This window comes from Carlito syrichta, unplaced genomic scaffold (assembly GCF_000164805.1).
Source record: "Carlito syrichta isolate Samal-C Ts95f unplaced genomic scaffold, Tarsius_syrichta-2.0.1 Scaffold302299, whole genome shotgun sequence".
In the NCBI taxonomy this organism is placed as follows: Eukaryota; Metazoa; Chordata; class Mammalia; order Primates; family Tarsiidae; genus Carlito; species Carlito syrichta.
In genome coordinates this window covers 1-15,385 of record NW_007246395.1, presented here as the reverse complement: position 1 = coordinate 15,385, position 15,385 = coordinate 1, and the positions used below count along the sequence as shown (strand labels likewise).

Genomic DNA, 15,385 nt, shown 5'->3' with positions numbered 1-15,385 from the left:
TTATCAGAAAAAATTACGAAAATACTTCTTTTTCCAACTACATGTCTGGGTGAAATTTTATTTTCTTCCTATACTTCAACTAAAATCAAACATCAAAACATACTGGATGCAGAAACAGATATGAAAATTCAGATGTCTTCTACTAAGCTAGACTCAAAGAGATCTGCAGAATTGTAAAATGATGCCACTCCTTTGGTTAATTTTTCTTTTTTAAAAAATATATATTTTTCATGAAGACATGTTTTTGTAATCATGTAATGGGTTTATTGCTATTTTAAAATAAATAAATGCTTTTAGATTCCTAACACACTGACTATCAACATAAACTGCACAAACAAAAGTCTTGGAGTCTTCATTTATTTTAGAACATAAAGGTACTCTGAGATTAAGAACTCTGAGAAATGATGTAGAAGAATAAAGCAGGTCCTCAAATATAACTGCACATGGCCAAGTTATATATGCTTCCTAAATCCTATACTCAGTGTAGGAGAGTGCCTAGGAAACACTCTAAGTATCTGAATCTCCTTAAATCTGGATAATGTGAAGTATTAATTGACTTGGTCAGGCAATACTTAATTGGTGTAACTCTACTTAAGGAAATTATTATCTTCTTCAAATGACTATTCTTCAGTGTAACATTAAGAAATTCTGAATTTTAGCTGACACACTTTCCAATTATTAGATTGAAACTATTTGGGGATTTTATAAGCTATTTTAGAAAGCTTCATTTAAAAAAAAAAGCTTCCTGATGGTTTAGGCTCAAGTTAGTTAGGGCTATAAAAATCAGTTGTGAAGTATTTTGTGTTACTTTATGAAATATATTTAAGCTAAGATTGCAGTAGTTCAGCAAAATCACACATGCTGCTTTTCAGTTGCTTTTGGTAACAAGAGCTAAAGTCTCTAAAGGTAAATCCCACCACTTGACACATGCCTCCACCCTAAACTAACCTGTCATTTTCAAGCCCCAACCAGCATCACCTTAAAAAAAACGATAAAAATAAAAAGACAAAAAGCCCGTCCTGTCATGAGACTATCTACAACCAGTCACTATATATATAGACTCTTCCATTTCACTCAAACGCAGTAGAATGTAGAAACTGAATTGTTCACAAGTTTTAAACAGTACAAGTATCCAGACAAATGTTAAGGATCATCAGAAGTACACATTACCTTTGACATATCAATAGCTTACTGTAACTAGACACAGAACTATAACTATGATATAGTCCTGTCGTTAGAATTTACTGTACTTACATTAACACTGCAGAAATTTTTTACTAAAAAATGTAAGAATATGGGACAGTAAACACCTTCAATAGACCATTAGCATCTTGAAAATATGAAACCTGTTCTCCTTATTCAACTTTAAATCCCAGAATCTAGCACTGTATACAGAAGAGGTATTCCATGTTTGCTGAATTAATGATTAAACAAGTAAATGAATTCTTTCAATGCTCACTGAATAAATATTATTTGCAACAACTATGCTAAGTGATGTGAAGACTAAGACAGTAAATCAGTTTAAGTTCTGCCACAGAAAAATGTATGCACAGCCCCTATCACACTAGACAGTATTAACTATTATTAGTAATAATAAAATATCACTATAAGTTGTGAATTATTGAAGCTGAGTGATGTAAACATTGGGATTCATGATACCATGCTTTCTACTTTTGTGTAAGTTTCAAAATTTCAATAATAATTAAAAATAATAAGTGATATAAGCTATTAAGCAAAAACTAGAAATTTTCAGTGTTATCTATGACTCTAGGCTCCTTCTTGCACACTAGTAACAGTGTGTCATCATTCATATGAGAGGATGACACTGTGGATTCATTATCCTATAGTATGTGTGCTCAGTGTTATTTTGCCAACAATGTAGTCATGCTCAGACTCATTCCTGGAACTCTTGTGATAGAAAGGCACATTTCTAGGAAAGTAGACAGGATCAAGGATACAATATGCAGAATCAATGCAAAAATTGACCAAAAGAAGACTTAAATCATAACTCTTTTTTTTCCATTTTTTTGCTTTTTTAAAAAAGTCATAACTCTTACTTGTGCAAATTTTGGGGAAAGAAATAAAACAAAATCTAAAAGGAACTACTGTCTAGATGACACAAGTGATTCTATGCCAATACGTGTACACTGTATCATTTAAAGTGGAAAGTTAATGCCAAAGCACATGTCCCCTCGTAAGGTATAAATGAATGTCTTCTTTTGTAACATTAAAGATATCATGGTCAAGGTGTAGGAAACAAACAACTTACCTAAGAATAAATATAAATTGTAAGGATATACATAGAAAATATTCATCCCTTCTAGGAATTAAAAAAATGCAAATTAAATCCAACTGTGGAATATAGTTTCATATCTATTATATTGGCAAAGCTTTATTTAAATATCATCACCACTACAAGCAAAGCTGTGGTAAAACTGGCACACACATTTTGCTATTGTCAATCCGTATCATCCTTTTACAAAGCAATTTGGCAAGAGCCATATAGTTATTCATATTTTTTGACTTAAATATTTCAAGGAACCTAAAATTACAAAGTAACTCATCCAAAAACAAAAGCAAAAAGACAAGTAAACGAAGATGTTCAACAGTTATTTACAATAGAAAAAAATAAATATTTTAATAATCAACAAAGAAATGTTAAATAACGATGTATCCATAAAATAGAAGATCAATACACCAATTAACTTGATTATTTTTAAGATAATACAGAAATGTGAAAAAATTTTTATGTTAAATGAAAATAGATTTCTAAATAACATATTGTAACTGCCTGAATGTAAAAATATGTTTTCAAGAGGAAGAAAATGTGATAAAGTGACAAGCGTTACCTTGGCATAGGGGTATTATGAATGAGTTTTCATTCTAAAACTTCCATTTAATGTCAGCAATAGATTCTTTTTCATTAAAATTTTTTGTATGAGCTTTGACAACGAAATTCATCACAAAACGGGTAACATGGTATTTGCAAAATTAGCTTCTGAATATGTAAGGGTACTCTTTTTAAATGAAAAAAAAATCTATAACCTAACATCTTGCTTATTACACAGCATTTTAGAAACCAAAATTTTTTGTTTTTCAAGTTAGGTAAGAAAAAAATGCTCTCTGTTTTCAAAAATTAAGACTGTACATCAAGTGTAACTTATATAATTTTTTTTTAAAAGCACAAGTGCTTTGAATATACAGAAAGTGTTACCACCTTTTTTTTTTTTTTTTTTTTGAGTAGGAGTCTCATTCCTCCACCCATGGCCACTCCAGCATCGACCTGCTGGGCTCCAGCAATCCTTCCACCTCAACTTTCTAAGTAGCTGGAACTACAGGCACACACTACCTCACCTGGCTAATTTTTGATTTATTGTAGAGATGAGGTCTTGCCAAGTTGCCTGGACTGGTCTCGAACCCATGGGCTCAAGTAATCCACTTGCCTTGGCCTCCCAAAGTGCTGGGATTACAGGCTGAGCCACCGAGCCCGGCCTACCACCATCTTAATTCTAAATAATTTTGTCCCCAAAAGCCTTCTGATTACAGTACCTCTAAGAATCACTATCTGTGAAGTTAGATATACAAACACACACGAAGGCACATGCACACACTAAGCTTACAGGCCCATGATCCAAATAATTATTACCTAGGAGAACTATGAATAAGGTAGTATTCCTAGTACCCAATACATAAACTATACCACCATAGGACCTCCAGAAATTAGGCTTCCAAGAATTAAAATAAGGAATAGAGAAAAAAGGTCTCTGTGACAGATGCGGCAGTACCTGTGGCTGGAAGAGGTATGCTAATGCTCAATCTGTGAGATAGTTGGTAAGCAGCTTTCATCACCAGCTAGAATTTATTTCAATTGCAAGGATGAGGTGGTTCTTCAACTATCTGAAGGAGGAGAAAAACACATGACAGCAGCTGGGCTCAGCAATAAATGCTACATTTACCTTGTTAATTTCAAACTGGCTCACTGGGACACTGCCATTTAGCACATTTTCTCCAATTTCTATTAACCTCTTCTGAATGTTTTCCACTATAGTATCCCGGCTTTGATCAGAAAGAATCTGGCCAATGACAAAGCTGCAAAAAAAGATTGATTTTTAAAAATATCATATTTTATTAACAATGGAGAGTAAAGGAAAATAAATGCCATCAGATTCACATGTGGACAAGAGCTACTCTAAGAGCTAATTTGAGAGTTAATGTCCAAAAGGCAGTCACAATTTATTTTTTAACACTAACTCTACCAAAGGTTTGCCAACCTTGGAATGTCATTCTTTTATGTGGCAGCTAATACTACACAGAAAATACAATGGAGAAAAGTATGTGTCCCATTATATTTTTACACAACAAAATTCACAACCAGTTATAGTCTACCTATAAGTTAAAATTTTAGATGACAAATATTTCACTTTTCCCATAAAGATATTATCCCTGATATCATCTCCACCTGAGACAACCATTAGCTAGATGAGTATAAGTGTAAAGCTCTTTGCATGATTTTTTTTAAAAAACAAAAGATTTCAAATTTTTCTTTCTTCAGCTTCATTATATCTCTCAGTTCTCCAACCTTCTGCTATCCTTTAAAAACTTTATGTTATTCAACTACACCCAAAGGAAAAAGAAAAACAAAACGAGTAAGGAAGCAAATATTTTATCCATTTCTGAGAAAAATACAGAGTGAGGGTTTGACAGCTGCATTATAATTTGTCAGAAAAAGAACTCTGACAAAAACATTTGTATAGCTTTAATTACTAATACATTTCTAACTCAGAGAAATTTACTTCTATTATGATGCATCTTTTCTTAGAAAACACAAAGCTGAAGAGAACACTCTAATCGACAGTCTATACAAAGTAGTTGCATCTTTGGGTATATTTGGGGGCAATGAAGCATTTCAAACTACATTTTATAAAAGGCTAACAGTGATCTATACTAAGATGATCAACTTTGCCTAATCAAGAGTAGTTTTGCAGAAGCAACAATTGTCCAATCTCCCAACTCGAAAGCATGAGGAAGATGGGAAAACAAAACACGCTGATATTCAGCAATATTAAAATCAATTTTAAATTTAGCTTTAAAGAAAAAAATTCTTCTATTTTCAGAAGTGATCAAGTTCACAAAATAGGAGTACATGAAAGATAGTATCTAAAGATTCATTTTTTAAATGAGTGCTTTATCTTAAGTGAACTGACTCAGAAACAGAAAACTAAACACCACATGTTCTCATCTATATGTGGAAACTAAACAGTCACAGAGATGGAAATAATAAACACTGGAGATACCAGTAAGGGGGTGGGAGGGGAGCTAGGGTGCAGAAACTACCTATGGGGCACAGTGTTCACTATCTGGGGAATGAAGCACCTGAGACCCAATTTTGACTGCTACACAAGATGTCCATGTAACGAATATGCACGGGTACCCTCTGAATCTAAAATTTTAAAAAATAAAAAGATCAGTGCTTTACACATTAAAGTGACCCTTTAAAAAAGCAGGTCTTATCACAATCTTCAGTCTCAGGTGCAAAGCTAGGGGGTCAGTCACAACATTATTTACAAGGTACACACAGTATTTGAGAACTAGCTCTTAAATTAAACCCAGATTAGTAAAAGTCTTTTATATACAAATGATATGAGTAGAACAAAGTCTTACTCCACAGACCACTTTGAATCCCAGAACACTGTAAGTCAAAAAATGAGAAAAGCTTAACAATTAGGTTCCTAAAAAGGCTGTAGGAAGACTCAGGAGCACAAAACAAGGTACTTTCTAATAGGAACGACAAAGCAAAAGCAACCAACATCAATGAAACCAACTCTGTAAGGATCTAAAGTGTAAAGGTTTACCTCACCATGAGTTAAAACTCATGAGACATATCTTAGAGTAAACACTTCTTATTGAGTAAGTTCGGCTTTTCTAAGTTTTAATCTACCTGTAAAATTCCACTCCAAATAAGTAAGAATTGGTAATATGAAATAATAAGAATAATAAAAATGTTGTGTTCCTGTGCTCGGCAGACTAGTAGGTGTTCTCCAAGTCATTCACATTTGAATTTTTAAAAACAAACAACAAAAAGAAAACTGAAAGATGAACTCACTTTCCAGTGTCTTTAGCAAGATCACACCAATCTCTTCTAACTATATCTAATCCTTTCAGCTCCTGTTTAGTGAAATAATTCCCATCTGATGTTGGCTCAACAACCAGAGCAGCATATTTCTTTTTCTTCAGCAGTAGCAGAGACTTGAAAACACCATCAATATCTATTTCAAGCAATTTGTACAACTTATTCACTTCACTTTTTACCTGTGAAAATTTCAAGTATTAATATATTAGCTCTTCAAACACCTAACAGGGAGATGAACTTGTTACAAATTACCAGGAGTTAATCTAAACAAAACTTGAAGTCATACAAGATTAGAATGCATTTACTCAGTTTATAAGTAAAATATTATATTGGGTACAATGCAAAGACATTGAAAAATACACAGAGAAAAAAGATTTTAAAATAGAGACAATATACATATATTAGACCACTCAAACAAAGGACAAACTGGCTGGATCTGCCCCAGTGCATATATGAAAATTATGAAGCAGTCTTCTTTGAATATAAAGACTTAATACATATATACCGTAGTTGCCTTCAAACTATTGAATTTATTAGTGATTAGATGGTCTAACAAGCAGATATGTGGCCAAAAATTAAATAAGTAAAACTTTGTTAAAATAATGTCTAAGGCCTCCCTTAACACCTTGACTATAAGCAAATAACTACATGCTGGACAAACAGATGACAGGTACAAGACACAGACCATGGCCTCTAGGGAAAGCGTACAACTTTTCAAGGCCCAATATGAATACAATATGTCAGGTTTGCTCTTAACTGATGACTACAGTTCAAATTCCACACATTCCAGGAGGAAAAAAATAGGACATTGTTAGTTTGTAAGATGATATCTTAGTTTTCGGATATTAAGACAGTATCTTAACATAGCAAATGTGCAAGAAACACTTGCTATTGTAAATTGCTATTAAGAGGCCACAAATGATTACTTTTAAATGTTCCTTTGCCTTTTCAAATATATTTTAAGTACTTCTGTAAAAATTACAGATGTGCATATATGTACATAGTAAGTAGGTATTTGTCTATAAAATGCATGTCAATCCTACCAGATATATATTTCCCTATGAATAATAATGTGGTAAGTACCAACATGACCACATCTTAATCTTACAACACTTAGACTGTTTTCAAAGGAAAAATGTATTTATCATTTAAGAAAAAAACAACTGCTTTTGAATTTCATCCTCAAAACAAACAACTGGAGTATAGTTTATAGAAAAAAATGAATTGAAAAGCATCAAGTTTATTATTTTCAGAAGCACATACATGCACATATACATGAATTTATGGTGCTCCATGTTAAAAACAAAACTCACAAAGAAAGGTAAATTTTATAAAATTATCTCACCTTGTTTCCCAACTTAAATACTTCTTCCAGATTGGTGCTATTGGTATTTATCATAATTGAATCTGTATCTCCATAAATAACTTCAAGATTCATCTAATGAAAAGCAATAATTACAAAAATTATACAACAAAAACACAGTGATCATTATACACAATGAAACTAAAGATTTTCCCAGAATTTTTGTTCTTTCCCCAATAAAATTTTAATCTATATATTTGTCACTGAAAAAAAAAAGAAAGATTTTCCACACTACAGAAATTAAGGGTTCCATCCATTTTTCAAAAGTTTATGTTAATTATCATCCATATTGTCAAGGAGTACAATTGAAGATTAGGCTTCTAAAAACCAGAAAGGCGGCTGGGCTTGGTGGCTCAGCCTGTAATCCCAGTACTTTGGGAGGCCGAGGTCAGTGGATGGCCTGAGCCCGTGGGTTCGAGACCCACCTGGGAAACTTGACGAGACCTCATCTCTACAATAAATCAAAAATTAGCTGGGTGTGGTAGCGCGCGCCTGTAGTTCCAGCTACTTGGAAAGTTGAGGCAGAAGGATCGCCAGAGCCCAGCAGGTCGAGGTTGCGGTGGCCAGGAACTGCCACTGCACTCCAGTCTAGGTGACAGAGTGAGACTCCAACTCAAAAAAATTTAAAAATTAAAAAATAAATAAATAAATAAATAAAAACCAGAAAGGCAAACATCATGACATAAGAAAACCTCCCAAATTGTTTTAAAACAGAGAGTAGAGTGGAAGAGAAATTGTGTCTAGTTTCAACTGAAACAAAATATGGAATTGAATAATGAGAAAGCGGAGAATAAGAGACTAGGAAACATGGTCTATTTTTACCCACTGTACCACATGCTTAGTGGTCATGGCAATTTAAGAAGCAGAAACATAACAGATTTTATAAATTCAGGGGCACCAATCCATATTAAATTCTTAACAGTTGCAAACAGTATTTAGTAGAACATGAAGAGTGCCAAAAAAAAATCAATCATAACAAACAACACTAGAACACATACAGTATAAAGGCCTAGAAATAAACTCTAATTAGCACTGTTACTAATTTGCTTGAAACACTCACATATAGGCTTCAAGCAGGGGCTAGATCATATCAGTGTTAGTAAAAGAAAAAAGCTATAATCCATTAGGAGGGATTATAAATGTAAACTAGGTATCCTAAGAAGCAATTTCCAGTTTGTTTGGGTTACAATAGTCTTTGAATACAAAAACGACACCAGTTATGATATTTAAGAGTTGTTATACAATGAAAAAGTCCAGCATTACCTTCTGTACCATCTCTTTCGTATGCATCAAAATCTAAATGAAAAAAGTCAAAATTAATACATTATACAATTACAAAGACATAAATATAAGCAAGAGAAAGAGGTAATTCACAATGATTTCCCATTTCCATTTATTTTTAAAGCTCTTGAAGGTTTTCTAATGACAACTCCCAAAATAACAATAATGAACATAATCTAAAAAGTCATGACAATCCTCAAAATAACATGAACGTTATCTAAAATGTTGATTCTTAGTCAGAGATATGCACGCATATATCTATCTATCTATACATCTTTAGTAAACACAAATAACAAAATATTTCTTTACAATATAATAAAGGCAAACCATTCTTATTACTAACACTTAAATAGAATTGCATGGCTTTAAAAAAAGCTTAACAAAGCATTTCAAATCCAGCAACCTCTTACTCATGGTACTCGGGATCTTAAAAAGTAAAAAAATATGTATGTATAGGATTTAAAATTCTTCTCTAGACTGAAGGCAGAGAGATCTATACTGCCTAGAGCCAGTACAGTACCCAGTAATAAGGTGGGGCTCAATAAGCATTTAGTGAATGAAGACAAACACATGGATAATATCTGTAGATGGGTCTGCCCCAGGCCCATATTGTTACAGAGTAGAGATATATAGGTTATAATGTGGCTACAAATAAAAACTGGTATAAATTTTCTTGGGCTAGATCAGAAATAAAATATTTTACAAATAAAATCCTCTTTTTTTTTGAGTTGGAGTCTCACTCTGTCACCCAGACTGGAGTGCAGTGGCACACTAATGGGCACTGCAGCCTCGACCGCTGGGCTCAGGCAATCCTGCCTCAGCCTTCCAAGTAGCTGGAACTACAGGCATGTGCTACCATGTCCAGCTAATTTTTTTATTTTATTGTAGAGACGAGGTCTCGCCAAGTTGCCCTGGGCTGAGGCAATCCTCTCACCTCTGTCTCCCCAAGTGCTGGGATTACAGGCGTGATCCACTGCGCCCGGCAATAAAATTCTCTAAAAAAGTAGTAATATGAGGGCAACCCCTTCGGGTCCCCTCTCACTGTGGGAGTTTTTCTGTCCTCTTAATAAATCCTGCTTTCAAAAAAAAAAGTAGTAATATGAAATAAGGTCTCGGGAGAGGGAGATTAAAATATATGTGCCAAATACTGCGCAAGGAACATCTCATGCATTTTCTCATTTCATTCCCCAAGAAGTAACTACTATTAATATCTTCATTTGTTAGATGCCAAAAGATAAAGTAATTATTGTGTCCTAGTAGTGACTAAACAAGAATATGAACCTAAGCACTCTGACTCCAAAGCATGAGGCCTTCGTCACTCCATGCTATACTGCCTCTCCGTCATTATTCATCTTTCAAAACCTCAGTCTAAACCACAAGCCCCTTTCTCGATGGGCCAGATAAAGATTTACTTCGTTGATATTTATTTTTCTTACTTCAATAGTCCTCCTCAACTAAGCTCCAACCTCATGGTATTATTTCTGTCTTTCTTATCCTCCATATTACAGAGTTCTGTAAATAACGTCTTGAGAGCATCTTTTTACATCTAAGCATTACTTTCCATTACTATTGCCTCTCCTTACTATCTCCCAGTTTTGTTCAGATGTTCATTGTCTTATATTCTCAGAGAAGGAAGACCTTCCTCTGCCCTGGGGATGGTGGTGAATTCTGATTAGGCTAAGCCAGTGGTTTTAATACTGGCTGTACAGTGGAATCATCTGGGGATCTTTAAAAAAATAAAATAAAAACCTGGCCCCAGCAGTTTTTTTGTTTGTTTGTTTTGTTTAAGTTCCCAAGATGATTCTTACTTTGAAAGTTAGGTTAAGGACCACTGGTCTATGATAAACATGATTATTCCATTCTGGAAACAGTGATCCTGGCCAATTAAAAAATAATTCTGTAGGATGCTCCTGTGAAAGGTTTTCCTTTCTGATGAGAAGTGGAAAGAAAATGATCACTGTGACTATAAAGGGCCATGCCTAGGGTAAAAGACAGCATGTTGCACAAGGAGGGCCACAAGGTGGGAACCACCTGACTCCATGTCAATGCAGTTGTCACTGAGGGTTAACCAATCTCTACTGGTTTTAGGTCTCAAAACTCACCATGAATATCATTACCAGTCTCTTAAATGTGTTCAATGCCTCTGCAATGCCTACAACATCAAGACCAAATTCTGCAATTGCACCTAATATTCCCTTACACAAATCCTCTTGCCAGGCAGGATAAATCTCCCAGTTCTTTAACAGTTAACTGTGTACAGGTTCATCTTTTCATGCTTTAGCTCATACAGTGTGTCCCCTACCTGGAACTTCTTCCCCAGCCCTTTTCCTGTAATTGAATTTTACAAACCTCAGTTCAAATTCTTCTTCCCATAAAGGCCAGGCTAACTAACCCAGCCCATAATGATCTCTCTCCTCTGACCTGTGCTTGCACTGTTCTATGAGTACCTCAATAAAGTTTTATGTTATTAGTTGACAGCTTGTCCCTCCCACCCTTTCCAACTGGACGAAAAGCTCCTGGATGTCAGTGCATGTTTGTGCCTAATTGCAAACTTCACATATAATAGGCACTCAAAAAACTGTTTGTGGCCAGGTGTGGTGGCTCATGCCTATAATCCCAGCACTCTGGGAGGCCAAGGCAGGAAAATCACTTGAGCCCAGTAGTTCGAGACCAGCCTGGGCAACATAGCAAGAACTGGTCTGTATTAAAAAAAAAAAAAAAGTTTGTCAGTTGACAGATAGGTCCCACAGTAATCCCGATTACTTTTCTACTAGATGCTAAAATTCAGTTAATTTATAAAAACATTCACTCTCCTCAAATTCATCTTCATTTTTTAATATTTAAATTACAGGGAAATGCACTGTGGGAAAATTCCTGACAATCCCTTTGGGAAAAGGGCAATAATGAGATCAACCCAAGTCAAGTTAATCATAGCGAGGACAGAACTACTCACCAGAGTTCTCTTTACCCTCTGCCCCTTCCATCTTGCTAGGTTTAGCTTTCCTCTTCACTACTCCATAAGGCAACTGCTACCTACTCAGTAAAATACATCAGGGGCATTTTTTCAACCTTTTACTACAACTCCGCATATTCAGTAACCAGTTTCTTCCACTCATCTTTCACAACGTGAACCAAACCAACTACATCATCCCTGAGTACACCTTCAATGTGAACTGGCAACCTTCACCTTTCAGATCCACCATTCACCTCCACTCTAACCTGCCACCAACTTACAAACATTTCCATGCACAATCTGAAGGGTGCTACCAAAACAATTTTCTCCTTGGTGGCAGAAGCTTTTTGGTGGATGGTCTTTTTGCAGAAACGGTAAACTACAGACTATGCTACAGTTGCTTTTTTTTCACCAAACACCTTATCTTAGAGGTTATGCCAAATCCACACATGAAGGGCTTCCTTATTCTTTTTAAATGACCACACAGTACTCCACTGTATGAATACATCATAATTTATTTAACTAGTGCTCTATTAATGAACATATAGGTTGTTTCTACTCATTACCATTATAATCATTCTTCAACAAATAATCCTTATACACATGTAAATTTGCCAGGAACAAGATAAATTCCTACAAGTGGACTTACTGGGTCAAAGGTTATATGCATTAAAAAATTTTTTTCATATAGTCCAATAGCTATCCACAGAGTTCATACCAGTTTCTGGGGACAGTTTTAATCAACATCTTTCTAGTGGACCTCACCAGTGGCTGATGATAACATTCTGTTTCAGATTAAGGGTCCTTACCACAACTCATCAATTCTTCAATCTATTCTATATAAGACAACCCACAAGACAACCCCTAACCTCCCATGCTTTTTCACTAAGAAGTTTTGGATTGTAGGTACTACAGTGCCCTCTCCAGTCCAGTAATTACCCAAGTGCTAATGAGTTGCCCTCAGGCCCAGCCCTCAATTCAAACTGCTTACTGGGGAGGGCTTGCTGTTGGATACACAGTTCCAAATTCTTAGTATCCAGCAGAAGGCATGGTACATGGGAGTTATTAATATTTACAGAATGCTAAATGAATAATCCTAAAGGGTATGTAGTGTTATAAGTCCCAACTGACAGATGAGAAAAATTAGGCTCTGAGATCTTGCCCAAAGCAAGAGCTTGATCTAGAAGCTAGACTGTATGTTTCATTTTCTTTTCATTAAGTCCCACTGCCTTTTAGGAAAAAAAAATCCTATATTACATGAATGTTCTAGAAGCCAACAATCAAAAACTTATAGATATTTTCCCCCAAGAAAGGAATTTTTAAAATAACCACAGGTATTCAAAAAGGTCTACTGGACATAAGTTACAATGATTATAAGATGACCATTCATAAGTTCACTTCAAAGTGACAAGCCTAATATTAAAGATACCCATTCTGACAGAAAATCATTTCATAAGTGCCAACAGCTAGAAAACAGGGCTATAAAGCCTTGCTAAATTCATTAATAAGGCAGTCTGCAGTTATCTGATTTCACAGCAACACCTGCATATTTATCTACTCATTACCAATTGGATGATGGAATTTTTTCAAGCACATTTCAAAAATCTGCCAACTTCAAGTGTAAAAAAATAAACTTTGTGGTTAATTTTTCCCTTAACAAAGTACAGCTGTTGAGAATAATTGTTCAAGATCTTACCCTGTAATGTCAACTGCAGCAGAACAAAGAGTATTTAATTAGCAAATCTATCCAGTAATTCAACACCTATTATATAAAATGCCTTCGTGATTTTATTCAGGATAATTTGCTAAGAGGGTTATTACTGACATTCAGATGGAATTTAAAATTCCTACGCAAGTCGAGTCATAATAGCAGTAATGATCTCCCCAATCAGGAGATTCGGTGTCACACAAGGCTCTCTTGCAATGCAGCAGCCGATTTCCTGACTTCTTAATTCCTGGGCTCAGCTCAGTGAGAGCCCTTCATGCCGATATTTCAGTCAGCAATACATCTTTAATGGGACTCTATTAAAATAACTAGAACAAAAATGACTTTTTTTTGGTTAAAAAGAATGACAGCACTGCCATCATATCAATCATTGCAGGCTTTGCAGAACAGTGTTGTTAGGGGAAAAGAGGAGGGGGAAACAGGAAAGGGGTGGAGGTGGGGAGAGCAATAATTAAAATAATATGAAAAGGAATTTTAACCCTAATCTGAGCCTCTGAAGGCTGGGGGAGGGTGGTGGGGACTAGAAGAAAATGCAAAGTGTGTATCAAAAAATTGTTTTCTAAGGAAAATAATTTGTTCATGAATACACCTACAACATGACTTACTAAGCAGAAAAGGTATGTTTGTTATGCCAAGGTTAACAACAGCAGCGACCTGAGAACAATTACTAATGAGATGTGTATTTATAGGTTCTCCTATCAAGTCCAGGATAACACCTGGATCTTTATATTTTGTTAAAACAGAAAACTGTTGTCTTGCAATGCATTCAAAGCTTATGAAACGATTTTAGATGCTAATACAGACTAAAACAGTACATATTAATACTAATTGAGAGAAAACACCTCTCCACAGTTAGAAAAAGTTTCAAAGTCCTACTCCAAAAACACACATCTACTATGGTAATACCTACTTTGATGTATGATGCAGATATTAAACTTGATGAGAATCCTACAAGTTCAGAAAATGTTGAGTAAGGTCAATTACTATAATGCATAAACAGAATGACAACTGAAATCTCAATGGCTTTAGGATTCTTCCATTACCTATTACATGAAATTAGAAATAAACTGGACATTTTATAAAATACATTAAGATAATAGGGATAGTAAAATGAATGGTTTTGAAAAACAAGAAAGAAAAAGCAGAAGAAATATAAATATTACAATATTTGGTAATCCAACCATTATCTAAGCATTTCTCCTGTTCCAAATTTCAGCAGTTTCCAAGTAGGACTCAGTGTTACTCAGTTCTCCCACTTGATGAACATTTATTTCACCTTCAATAAGATTGCCTTTTTCACTGGCAACCGATTCCTGATCAAAACCCAAAGTGCCCAGGCCATAAGAGATAAGATAGACAAGTGGGACCTCATTAAACTGACATGCTTCTGCAAAGCCAAAGAAACCATCAAGAGAGCAGGGAGACAGCCCACAGAATGGGAAAAAATATTTGCCAACTGTATATCTGACAAAGGTCTAACATCTAGGATCTACAAGAAACTCAAACGCGCCAAAAGGAAAAAAATAAACAGCCCCTTTAAAAAGTGGGCAAAAGACATGAATAGACACTTCTCAAAAGAAGATATACGGGGGGCCAACAGACACATGAAAAAGTGCTCAGCCTCACTCATCATTAGAGAAATGCAAATCAAAACCACACTGAGATACTACCTAACCCCTGTAAGAATGGTCATCATTAATAAAACAAACAACAACAGATGCTGGCGAGGATGTGGAGAAAAAGGAACACTACTACACTGCTGATGGGAATGCAGACTAATACAACCTCTTTGGAAGACAGTGTGGCGATTTCTGAAGGAACTAGAAATTGACCTTCCATATGACCCAGCAATTCCCCTATTGGGATTATACCCGGAGGAACTCAAATCATTCTACAAAAAAGATACCTGCACACGTATGTTTGTTGCAGCTC

General features: G+C 35.1%; 1 protein-coding gene across 1 annotated transcript in view; it reads right to left on the bottom strand.

Annotated features, from left to right (window-relative positions):
• The window catches only part of LOC103258588 (DNA polymerase alpha catalytic subunit-like), a gene marked incomplete at its 5' end in the record, with an annotated part of 77,703 nt that extends 68,914 nt beyond the window's left edge, over positions 1–8,789 (bottom strand). The window contains 4 exons of the mRNA XM_008056253.1: positions 3,957–4,089; positions 6,104–6,309; positions 7,476–7,568; positions 8,757–8,789. Of these exons, the coding sequence (XP_008054444.1) occupies positions 3,957–4,089; positions 6,104–6,309; positions 7,476–7,568; positions 8,757–8,789 (465 nt within the window). The remainder of the gene's footprint in view (positions 1–3,956; positions 4,090–6,103; positions 6,310–7,475; positions 7,569–8,756) is intronic.
• Positions 8,790–15,385: the final 6,596 nt, after the last annotated feature.